The sequence below is a fragment of the Pan paniscus genome, chromosome 11 (assembly GCF_029289425.2).
Source record: "Pan paniscus chromosome 11, NHGRI_mPanPan1-v2.0_pri, whole genome shotgun sequence".
NCBI classification, from domain to species: Eukaryota; Metazoa; Chordata; class Mammalia; order Primates; family Hominidae; genus Pan; species Pan paniscus.
The window spans coordinates 90358618-90371886 of NC_073260.2; the positions used below are offsets into that span (position 1 = coordinate 90358618).

At 41.7% G+C, this 13269-nt stretch overlaps 1 protein-coding gene across 3 annotated transcripts in view; it reads right to left on the reverse strand.

Moving 5' to 3' along the window:
* The window catches only part of UBAP1 (ubiquitin associated protein 1), a 73963-nt gene that overhangs the window by 7107 nt on the left and 53587 nt on the right, over positions 1–13269 (reverse strand). For 2 of the 3 annotated variants that reach the window (XM_008955171.3, XM_063594436.1), the window contains exons 2-3: positions 11099–11223; positions 3323–4246 (exon numbers count right to left, since the gene is read on the reverse strand). In XM_008955171.3, coding sequence (XP_008953419.1) covers positions 3323–4246; positions 11099–11223 — 1049 coding nt within the window. The remainder of the gene's footprint in view (positions 1–3322; positions 4247–11098; positions 11224–13269) is intronic. The other variant, XM_008955172.3, reaches the window with a different exon arrangement.

Here is a 13269-nt window from a genome sequence, read left to right on the forward strand (position 1 = left end):
GGACTTCCCCGGCAAAGCCAATTAACTTTCAACCTATAGTGAAGCTTAATGATCAGCAAGCACACCTCTGACACACAAACTTTGTGACTGTTATTTTTTTAGTGCCTCATACTTAAACGTGAATAGAAAGCCAAAGCCACCAGCATGAAAACACCAAACCAAAAGAGGGAATAGACAAAGCACTTGGAAATTTAAAATATGATAAAGTAAAAATTGTATTTAAAAGGTAGTAAGATTTAGGCTGGGCATGGTGGCTCATGCTTGTAATCCCAACACTTTGGGAGGCTGAGGCAGGAGGATCACTTGAGCCCAGGAGTTCAAGACCAGCCCAGGCAAATAGTGAGACCCCCAACTCTACAAAAATCAGCTGGGCATAGTGGTGCACACCTGTAGTCTCAGACAGGAGGCTGAGGCAGTAAGCTGCACTCCAGCCTAGGGGACAAAAATCCCATCTCTTAAAAAATAATCACCTACTATCAAGTTCAGGGGGAAAAATAAATTAAACAAAATAAAAGGTTGTAAGATTTAGTAGTTTTTTTTTTGAAGTTGTAAGTTAAGGATATGTCCCAGAAAGTAAAACATAAACAAGATCTGCACTCTCATGTTTGTTGCAGCCCTGTTCACAATAGCCAAGATTTGGAAGCAACCTAAGTGTCCATCAAGAGATGAATGGATAGGCCAGGTGCAGTGGCTCACACCTGTAATCCCAGCACTTTGGGAGGCCGAGGCAGGTGCATCACCTGAGGTCAAGAGTTTGAGACCAGCCTGACCAATATGATGAAACCCCGTCTGTACTAAAAATAGAACAATCAGCCGGGCGTGGTGGCACATGCCTGTAATCCCAGCTACATGGGAGGCTGAGGCAGGAGAATCACTTGAACCCGGGAGGTGGAGGTTGCAGTGAGCCGAGATCGCACCATTGCACTCCAGCTTGAATAACAAGAGCAAAATCTGTCTCCAAAGAAAAAAAAAAAGTAAAGTGAAAGAACTTAAACAAGGATGGATTAAAAAAATGTGGTGCTCATACACAATGGAGTACCCATTCAGCCATGAAAAAGAATGAGATCCTGTCATTTGCAACAACATGGATGGAACTGGAGATCATTATGTTAAGTGAAATAAGCCAGGCATAGAAAGACAAACATCACATGTTCTCACTTATGTGTGTGATCTAAAATTCAAAGCAATTGAACCCATGGACATAGACACTAGAAGGATGGTTACCACAGGGGCTGAGAAGGGTAGTAGTCGGGGGCTGGTGGTTAATAGGTACAAAAAAAATAGAAAGAATGGCTGTGTGCGGTGACTCACGCCTGTAATCCCAGCATTTGGGAGGCCGAGGCGGGTGGATCACGAGGTCAGGAGTTCAAGACCAGCCTGGCCAAGATGGTGAAACCCCGTCTCTACTAAAAATACAAAAATTAGCTGCGCATGGTGGCAGGCGCCTGTAATCCCTGCTACTCTGGAGGCTGAGGCAGAAGAATCCCTTGAACCCAGGAGGCAGAGGTTGCAGTGAGCCAAAATCACGCCACTGCACTCCAGCCTGGGCGACAGAGCGAGACTCCGTTGAAGAAAAAAGCAAAGAAAAAAATAGAATAAGATCCACCATTTGATAAGACAACAGGGTGATTATAGTCAATATTTAATTGGCCAGCCACTGTGGCTCACACCTGTAATCCCAGCACTTTGGGAGGCTGAGGCGGGTGGATCACTTGAGCACAGGAGTTCCAGACCAGCCTGGCCAACATGGCGAAACCCTATCTCTGCTAAAAATACAAAAATGAGCCAAGCACGATAGCACATGCCTGTAATCCCAGCTACTTGGCAGGCTGTGAGAGGCAGGACAATCGCCCGACCCTGGGAGGTGGAGGTTGCAGTGAGCAGAGATCACACCACTACATTCCAGCCTGGGTGACAGAATTAGAATCTGTCTCAAAAAAAAAAAAAAAAAAGAAACACCAGAACTCCAGCTCTGTTTATACCTGCAGGTGGAAGGCAGCAAATTCTCAAGCCAACAAGAAGCAGGCCTCTTCCCATCCTGAGATGAACAGGTCAGAAAGAAACTCCCATAATCAGGCTGGTCAAAGAATGACAAGCGTTCTAGTTTGAGAAAGATCTCTGCTGTTAGTTTATTGGCTTTGATCTCTAAATGGTTAATCTAACTTTAAATGAGAGGAAGGGAGTGTTGGCCAAGGATCCCTGATCTTTTCCAGGGAGATTTTAATTTCTCTAAAGCATCCAAAGTACAATGAAAAGGAAGAAGTACAGTGCTGACCAGAGCCCAACAACTGACCAAGAGGAATTAGAATGAAGCCCACTCCAAGAAGATAATAATGGTGTTCGGCACTCTATCAAGTTTACCCGGGCCAAGGTTTATGGAAGTTTACAAGCAGCTATGAGCTGACAATAGAAGCATTCACACAGACTATCATTGACCAAGAATGCTATTACTGGGACTTGTAAAGCAGGCCAAGATTTTGTATCTTTTTACCAGCTAATAGCAGGCTTGTTATGGTCTCTGACAGATATCCCACCAATATACTCAGGCTCCTTTTTGGCTCTAAATAGTCTCTTGATGTGCTTTTACATTAAAAAATCTGTAAGCTGGCCGGACACAGCGGCTCTCCCGTGTAATCCCAGGAATTTGGGAGGTGGAGGCAGGTGGATCAACTAAGGTCAGGAGTTCGAGACCAGCCTCGGCAATGTGGTAAAACCCCGTCTCTACTAAAAATACAAAAATTAGCTGAGTGTGGTGGCATATGCCTATAGTCCCAGCTATTCGGGAAGCTGAGGCAGGAGAATTGCTTGAGAGGTGGAGGTTGGCAGTGAGCCGAGATGGTGCCACTGCACTCCAGCCTGGGCGACAGAGCAAGACTCTGTCTCAAAAAAAAGAAAGGAAAAGAAATCTGTAAGCTGGTGTAGCAAAAGGTTCTTGACTTCTATTGACTTCTATTCTAGAATGTAATAATGTGTTGTTCTGTACTGCCAGGCTTGGTGGCTCACGCCTGTAATCCCAGCACTTTGGAAGGCCAAGGCAGGCAGATAACTTGAAGTCAGGAGTTTGAGACCAGCCTGGGCAACGTGTCAAAACCGCATCTCTACAAAAAACACAAAAATTAGGTGTGATGGCACGTGCCTGTTGTCCCAACAGGCTTGAGCCCGGGAGGTTGAGGCTACATTAAGGTACGATCACACCACTGCATTCCAGCCTGGGCAACAGAATGAGACCCTGTCTCGAAAAAAACCAACCAAACAACAAGAAAAAACATAATCCCTGTCATCAGGAAAATATGGGAGTCGGCGGGGGATTTAAAAGACTTACCGTGGGACCAGTATTTGGAGGTGATGATTCCTCTGTGCACACAGACAAAACAGAGAGGGAAGGCATCTGGGAGGATGTCAGGGCTGGCATCTCTGTGCCACTGTCCAAGTTCAAAGCTGAAAGCCCAAGAGTGTGATGCCCATTGAGCTCACTGGCACTGCTTTGGGTGGAAGGCTTTAGGGAATTCTGGAACGTGCCATTGCGGAGGCAGGATGTGCTATGGAAAGTGCTTGCCAGCTTGGCTGTCTTCTGATTGCTGTCATCAGAGTCAAGTTTGGGGAAAGACAGGGATTTGATATTGCTTACTGCAGGTATAGGGGGGAGGGGCACTTTGGAAGACAGTGACATCTTTTCACAGTTGCCCAACTGTGGTAAGGTTATAAAGCCATTGGGTTTATGAAGAGGCTTGAAATCTAGGGTTGCCCGTTCCAAGGATGCCAGGACCTCCTCATCCTGTAACACAGACCCAGAGCCTCCCCTGGGCAAGTTATTGTCCAATAACTGAGCCATAATGGGTCCAGTGGTTCCTACCAGAATATTTCTCAGCTCTTCCTTCTCATCAATAGTTTTTAACTCCAGATTATCAAATGGGTCTTCTTCACACTCAAAGTCAGCAAGATTGAAATCCGCCTTTATGTGAGGTGGGCTGAGAACTTTCTGTTTCGTGGCACTACTGCTGACCCGAGTTGGTGTGAGGATGCTGTTGTGCTGCAAGCTGGCGAGGATGGGGTTAATAGGAGGTGGCATTGTGGCTGTACTGTGAGTCTTGGAGAAGCTCATTTTGCTATCGCCCTCTGGGCCACTCTTAGAATTCACTTTAGCTTCTGCTTCTGCAATTTTGCACTCTGCTTCCCGCTCGGCTTCTTCGATTTTCTTAATCTCTTCAGCCCACTCAATGGTTTTCTTTTCCAAAGAGAAGTCATACTGCAAAGATATAGCAGAGGAAGGGGGTGTGAACCCAGGTGGCCATCTTTTACCCCACCACCCAATTCACTCCTTCCTCACTCCTGGTGCAAGAGGATAACCGGACAAGGCAGCATTTAAGGCGTGTGGGATGATCCCCACTTAAAAAGAGTAAGGCTTCCAATGTCCTTGTAAGATTTAACCAAACTATGTTCCCACAAGCCTCTTGTGGGCAGCAACCTGGCTACAGACCCTCCTTGGATCTCTATTATCTAGCACAATGTCCTAAACAAATCCCATGCTAGGTAATGATAGCCCCAAACATGTAAGAAATACCTGTAAGGTGCCATGCATGATTCTAAACACTTTTTATGCATTAACTCTCTAGATTTTCTCAATAACCCTTTAAAGTAACTACTATTATTCCTACTTAACAGGATCTACAACCAAGCATAAAGCTGGTAGTTAAATGGAAGAGCCTGGATTTGAACCCAGGCAGTCTGACTACAGATTCTATGCTCTTAAACCACTATCTATTAGATTATGATGAACAGGTTGCAGTTAAAATGCAGAAAAACTTATAAGAAATCTAGGCATATTCAGATTAAGATTTTTACACAGCAAATTACACAAAGAGCCACTTCATGGTTCTTTAACAATATCTTAAGTATAGCTCAATTTACAAAAATTTATTTTGCACACTTAAGAGAAACAGACCTATTATATAAAGCAACATTCACATAGGACAGGAAAAAACAAAATCTTTGGCTTTCACCCCAAAGCACTAGAGCTAAACAGTATCTGTGTTAATGTCCAAGGTTAGAGACACACTAAAAGTAAAAAAGGGGGAAAAGAGAGGTCTAACATGCTAACACCAGAATTTTAGAGAAAAAACATAGGAAAAAGCCCCTGGTCATACTCAAGCCATTCAAATTCAAACAACAAAAGAGAAGCCTGGAAAGGCACATGACAAGAAGTTACTTTACATCCTGAGCCAGCTGCTGTGCCTCAGATAGACATATGGGGGGATCACTGGGCTTCCTTTCTACCACTAATGGAACAATGAGAAAAGAGCAGTGGCAATGACTCTGCTCTTCTAACTGTGGAGAAAACCCAATTTTGCAATTGGTTCCCCTAATAAAAATGGAGGCTATAACTAACTTCCCATTGCCCTATAAACATTGTTCTTTGAAGTATTATTTTTAAAAAATTGGAAATTTCTTTCCTTTTCTAGCAAACATTTATTGAACTTTTGTTTTTTAGTTACCAAAGTAATGTAGAATACTTGGAACACAGAAAAAGCAGGGTGCGGTGCAGGGAGGGAGGGGGCTGGGGATGGCAGAAATATTAAAGTAGAAAAGAATGTGGTTTTGGAGTATAATAATAAATAATGTCATCTTGTATTTATGGAGTTCCAGGAACCAGAGTAAGCATTATAAATGCATTATTTAACTCTTCTAACAACCTTAAAAGTTAATCATCCTCATCCTCCCTTTACAGATGAAGAAACTGAGGCTTGCAGAAGTTAAAAAATCTGTCCAAGATTATATAGCTATTACAGGTCAATTCTCCAGCACATGTATGAGTGACACCAGAGGATGTTCTAAACCATGACACTAAGGGCTACCTCACGTGAGCCACATTCAACAGAAGCTTTCTGGACCCTAGAAGCAAGGGCTGTGTATGTTTTACTGGCTCACTCTAAAGAAATTTTAGCTGAAAAGTTGAGTTTGTATTGTCATGCAAAGGCAAATATGACAGTTATAGGAACTTTCAAGCCATCTGTCTAGAGCTCTAGGTCTGACTGTTCTCTGGGTATGGAGGGGACCAGATACAACACTACAACCCCATGGAGACTCCAGGCAGTCAAAGTTTAAGGCTGCTTTGTAGGCCAGACAGGCTTGGCCTCCTTTGAGAGGCCAAGGTGGGCGGATCACTTGAGGTCAGGAGTTCGGGACCAGCCTGGTCAACATGGCAAAACCCTGTCTTCTACTAAAAATACAAAAATTAGCCAGGTGTGGTGGCACATGCCATAGTCCCAGCTACTCAGGAGGCTAAGGCAGGAGAATCTCTTGAACCTGGGAGGTGGAGGTTGCAGTGAGCCAAGATGGCGCCACTGCACTCCAGCCTGGGCAAAAGAGCAAGACTCCATCTCAAAAAAAGATTGCTTTGTGCATTAGAGAACAAAAATATTTCACATGGCCCACATTGGAATGGAGCTCTTAGCTTTGATCTCCTTTTGTTATCAGTGGGTGCTATGAGCACAGTGAGCACAATACCACGCTTTTATTGGTGCTTCAGACTGACCAAATGGGAAATTCCCAGCAAAGCCTAAATCGACAACAATTTGGGAATCAAAACAAGTTTTCTGAAGGCATCAGTAAAGCAGTGAATAATGAGAAACAAGACAGGTGTTTTTAAATCATATTGCTAATAGTATCATGTACAAAGGTAAGTAATGACTATTTGTTATTGCCAATAAAAAAATTCTTACACAAATAAAACATGGAAAAACGTTATAAAGTAGGTCTATCTCTCTTCTGCCCCAATAAAGTCTCCATACACAAAAGGAACATTAATTCAGTATTAAAGATACTTAAGATGCTTGACACCATTAGACATGAAAGAAATGCAAATAAAAACCACAATGAGAGACAACTTCTCACCCACAAGAATGTATATAATGAAAACGAGTTAATAAGAGTGGGCAAGGAAGTGAAGAAATTGGTACCCTCTTGTAGTGCTGCTGGGATTGTAAAATTGTGCAGCCACTTTGGAAAAATAGCAGTCCTTTAAAATGTTAAACATAGAGTTACTATGACCCAGCAATGCCATTCCTATACATTATACCCAAGAAAACTGAAAACATGTGTCCACACAAAAATCTGTTTACAGATGTTCAGAGCATCATTATTCATAATAGCCGAAAATTAGAAACTACCACAATGTCCCATCAACTGATGAACAGATAAACAAAGTGTGTTATATCCAAACAATGAAATATTATTCACCTATAAAAATAAATGAAGTACTAATACCTCAATTCATACAATGTGGATAAACCTTGAAAACATTATGCTAAGTGAATAAGCCAGTCACCAAGGCTGCTACTGCAGAATTCCATTTATATGAAATGGCCAGAATAGGCAAACCCATAGAGACAGAAAGTAGATACTGGTTGCCAGAGGCTGCGAGGAGGCTGCCAGAGGCTGTGGGGAGTGACTTCTAGTGGACACTGGGTTTCCTTTTGGGGTGATGAAAATGTTCGGGAATTAGATAGTAATGATTATTACACAACTATGTGAATATATTAAAAATCACTGAACCGTATGTATACCAAAAGGTGAATTTTGGCCGGGCATGGTGGCTGACACCTGTAATCCCAGCACTTTGGGAGGCTGAGGTGGGCAGATCACTTGAGGCCAGGAGCTCAAGACCAGCCTGGGCAACATGATGAAACCCCATCTCTACAAAAAATACAAAAATTAGCCAGGCATGGTGGTGCATGCCAATAGTCCCAGCTACTCAGGAGGCTGAGGAGGGAGGATCACCAAGCTCAGGGAGGTCGAGGCTGCAGTGAGCCATGACTGTGCCACTAGACTCCACCCTGAGTGACAGAGTGAGACTGTGTCTACAAATAAACCAAAAAAATTTTTTTTTAAAAAGTAAATTTCATGGTATGTGAATTATATCTCAATAAATATTTTTTTTCTCCCAAAAGTAACTGAAGTTCCCTCATTATGATTACTTACTGCATATAGACTTTGGAAGATAAAAAAAGTAATACCTTTTAGAATAAAATGGTGATGCCTTAGTGAATTCCAGAAAAACAAAACTTCTTTTCCTGAAAGTTGCATTTTTAAAAATCTTCTTAAGTCACAGGAAGAAGAGTTAAAGTACCATATTTTTCTGTTGCTCTAGGTAACTTCTCTCAACTGTAAGTACCTTGAGGGCAGTGATTAAGGCATTTATCTCTACCTCCAGTGCCCAGTAGACCACCTCTCATAAACATGCGTTTAGTAAATGTGTACTGCAGTAAGTAAGTAACACAGGGCTATTTGTTGCTTTCAAGGAGTAACTCAGTACATTTCTATATAACTGAGCCTTAAAGATGGGAGGACTGAGAAAGAAGCCCTCGAAGAGATAGCATTTACACGCAATCTAGAATAGATTTGAACGGAGTTTTCAGTATAGTGAGAAAAAGAATATTCCAGGTGGAGATAACGGCTCATGAGCAGAAGCAACATATAGAGAGATAACGTACAAGGTCTAACAGACTACTAGTAACGTGGTTTGGAGGGAACATGGAGGAGGAGATGAGCTCAATTGCTTTGCCATAACCTTATGTCTAGACTATACTCAATAAGGACTGGTTAGTCATTGAACCCTTTTGAACAGTTATGAAAAGGGATGTGACAATTTAAAACTTTAAGATCATTCTAGAAACTATGTAAAAAATAGAAGGAAAACACCGCAAGCAGAAGGGCCAATTAAAGAGGCTACTGCAACAGCCCAGGTGAAAAATGAGGTCAGGCTGAACTGCAATGTGAGACACAGCAAATCTAACTTGAGTGACTGAAAAGAGAATGAGGACATTAGCAGAGAAAGGGAAAGAGGTGAAAAAGCTAGTTAAATGGGCAATGGGAATTTGGTCTGTGTGAGGTACAGAGCCCCAGGAATATACAATCTAACAGAGGACACAAAATCTGTATGTGTGTATAACAATGTGAGCCAGGCAACAATATGAGCTATAAGAAACAAAAATAAGATAATACAGTCATAATGACAAGGATACGCTCTAAAAAATGCATGTTAGGTGATTTCATCGGTGAGGGCAGAGTGTATTTACACAAACCTAGATGGTACAGCCTGCTATACACCTAGGCTATACGGTATTGCTATGGTACAGTATTGCTCCTAGGCTATAAACCTGTATAGCATGTTACTATGCTGAATACTGTAGGCAATTGTAGCATAATGGCAAGTATTTATGTATCTAAACCTATCTAAACATAGAAAAGGTACAGTAAAAATATGGTATAAAAGATTAAAAATAGGCTGGGTGCAGTGGCTCACGCTTGTAATCCCAGCATTTTGGGAGGTCGAGGTGGGCGGATCAACTGAAGTCAGGAGCTCGAGACCAGCCTGACTAACATGGTGAAACCCTGACTCCACTAAAAATACAAAATTAGCCGGGCATGGTGGTGCACACCTGTAATCCCAGCTACTTAGAAGGCTGAGGCAGGAGAATTGCTTGAACCCAGGAGGTGGAGGCGGAGGTTACATAGAGACAGAAAGAGTCTCTCTTCTTGACGAGATCGCGCCATTGCACTCCAGCCTGGGCAACAAGAATGAAACTCCATCTCAAAAAAAAAAAAAAAAAAAAAAAGATTAAAAATGGTCCACCTGTATAGGGCACTTACCATAAATGGAGCTTGTAGGACTGGAAGTTGCTCTGGGTGAGTGAGTAAGCGAATGGTAAATGTGAAGGCCTAGGACATTACTGTACAGTAGTACCCTTGACTTTATAAACACTGTACACTTAGGCTATACTAAATTTGTAAAAAACAATTTTTTGACCAGGCGCAGTGGCTCACGCCTGTAATTCCAGCACTTTGGGAGGCTGAGGCAGGCAGATCACGAGGTCAGGAGATTGAGACCATCCTGGCTAATACAGTGAAACCCTGTCTCTACTAAAAAATACAAAAAATTAGCAGGGCATGGTGGCGGGCGCCTGTAGTCCCAGCTACTCGGGAGGCTGAGGCAGGAGAATGGTGTGAACTCGGGAGGCAGAGCTTGCAGTGAGCCAAGACTGCACCGCTGCACTCCAGCCTGGGCGACAGAGTGAGACTCCGTCTCAAAAAAATACATACATATATATATATATACACACACACACACACACACACACACATATACACATATACACATATATAAAAAACAATTTTTCTCTAAATAATAACTCTAACTTACTGTGACTTTTTAACTTTATAAACATTAAATTTTTTTAACTTTTTTACTCTTCCGAACTAATACTTAGCCTAAAATGTTTTTTATCTTCCAAAACATTTTTCTTTATACTCTTATTCTATAAGCTTTTTGATCTTTAGATTTTTTATTTTTTTACTTTTTAAACTTCTTTCTTAAAAACGAAGCCACAAACACACACATCAGCCTAGGCCTATAGGATCATCAGTATCACTGTCTTCCACCTTCCCATCTTGTCTCACTGTATGGTCTTCAGGAGCAATACATGCATGGAGCTGTCATCTCCTATGATCACAATGCCTTCCTGTGGAATATCTCCTGAAGGACCTACCTGAGGCTGTTTTACAGTTAACTTTTTTAATAAGTAGAAAGATAATGCTAAAAAGTATAGCATAGTAATACATAAATGAGTAACATAGTCATTTATTTGTATTACATACTATACTGAATTGTATGTGCTATACTTTTGTAAGACTGTCAATGCAGCAGATGTGTTTACACCAGCATCACCACAAACACTTGAGTAACGCATTGCGCTACCATGTTACAATGGCTACTACGTCACTATGTGATAGGAATATATATATATATCATTTTTTTTTCCCCTAGTAGAGATGAGGTCTCATTAAGTTGCCCAGCCTGGTCTCAAACTCCTGAGCTCAAGTGATCCTCCCACCTTGGCCACCCACAGTGTTAGGATTACAGGCGTGAGCCACCAAGCCCAGCCCCTTATAATTTTATGGGACCACCATTGTATATGCGGTCCATCGTTGACCAAAACATGATTCAGCTCACAACTGTAGTTTTTTCTATTTCACTATGCATCAAATTCTTACTCTTTAAACTTTCAAATGCACTAAACTTTAACTAAAAATTACCACTTACCTGTACTTCTCTGACAACCTGCAAACAATCAGGCAAGGAGAAGCCAATAGGTAGACCAACTTTAGCTGGTGTTTTGAATTTGTCTCCTATCTTAAATGGGACATCATCAAGGTAACTGAAAGTCCCTATAATCAAAAATAAAGTAGAAAATATCAGCAAAGAACTTCATTATTCGTTTTGCCATAATCTTATGTCTAACGGATATGCATTAATTTTTGCTATCCTAAGTCTAGAAGTTACAGAGTTCCTTCTCTGACTGCTTACCTTTTCCTTGACCCTAAATCTCTGAGAAGGAAATTCTACTGATTCAGTCTTATTAGGAGTTTATTTTCAATGGCACTTAGTGTAAAAGCCAAAGTACTCACATCACCCACAGCCTCTCTGCCCTCATCTCCTTACAGTCATCCTCTGGCTCACTGTACTAAGTAATGGTGACTGCTGCTTTTAAAGATGACAGGCTTAATCCACCTCAAATACTCTGTACCAACTGTTCCTTCTAACTGGAACACTCTTCTGTCACATGACTCACTCCTTCAAGTTTTTGCTCAAATGTTACCCTCTCAGTGAGGCTTACCCTGACCCGCCCTACTTAAAAGTACTACCCCACCCTCACTACAATACTCCCATATTACCATTTACCTTTTCCCCATAACACTTATTGCCTTCTAACATTATAAATTGACTTTTTAATTATATTTATTGTTTCTCTTTCCCAAAGAAATACAGGGCAAGTATTTAAGTCTATCTTATTCAATGACATATTTTCAAAACCTTCAGCATTGCCTGGCACACATCAGCATTTAATAAATACTGAATGGATGAGACTCCCCAGAAAAGAATCTCCTTGATTAGGATTCTCTACTTTAGAAAAAAATCATTTTCAATTAATATAAAGAATTACTCCCAGCCTGACCAACATGGTGAAACCCCGTCTCTACTAAAAACACAAAAACTGGCCAGGCATGGTGGTGCATGCCTGTAAACCCAGCTACTCAGGAGGCTAAGGCAGGAGAATCGCTTGAACCCAGGAGACGGAGGTTGCAGTCAGCCGAGATCGCGCCACTGCACTCCAGCCTGGGCAACAGAGCAAGACTCTGTCTCAAAAAAAAAAAAAAAAAAGAAGAAGAGGAAGAATTACTCTAGCTTATAAAACACTACATTCTAGAACAACATGGAAATCCTTAAGCAGCACAACACTTACATGAAAAGGGGAAAACCCGACAAAATCATGGGATTCTGAGTAAGATCATCAGGAGCACAAGCCATACACAATGGAGCTGCTTTCATCTCCTACAGGTTCTTTGCCCATCATAACTGAACAACATGGAAAGACCAGAACATGACCATCTATTCACGGGGTCAGATAAAAGGAAAACGCCTCTTATATGAGACTCTCGATAGCTATATACTCCAAACAGGGCCATGTTTTCTTTTCTGGAGCAGCTCTGGGAGGCTAATTTACAGGCAGAACCATTGTGGACAATGAAATACAGTTGATAAAATAAATTTTGTTTTTCAACATTGGCAGCTGGTAAAGGAAGGTTTACCTCTCAGCCTCACACTATTTTCTTGGGTGCTCACAGACACAGAACAAGACAATTATACCTCTTCCATGAAGATGACTTCTTTCCTTACGAAAACTGTGTAGATCTCAAGAATTATCAAGGTCAGAAAATATTTGTAATCTTGTCATCATTCCCATTTCCTGGGATAGGTATTCTGCAGATACACCTGAAACTCTCCATTAGGAGGAATGCCCCCTACTCCCAACCCTTGGGGGAATGGGTGTCTTTTCCATCTCTTTCCCATCTAACTTCTGGCCAGAACTAAAACATTTGAACTATCGCTCACTTAGCTAGCAAATTAAATTTACAACTGTGTTCAATTTAGTAATTTAACACTCTAGGAAATCACCATATTTATTAACACCCTAGGAATTTTCCAAGTGTGGTCATCCTTTTAGATGTGCTAATTTCATGGCTGGCAATGCCTATCACATTCCTACCCTTATTTACTTGAGTAATTATTATTTAGCCCTTTAAGAAGAAACTCAGGCCGGGTGCAGTGGCCCATGCCTGTAGTCTCACCCCTTTGGGAGGCCAAGGCAGGTGGATCATCTGAGGTCAGGAGTTCTAGACTAACCTGGCCAACATGGTGAAACCCCCTCTCTA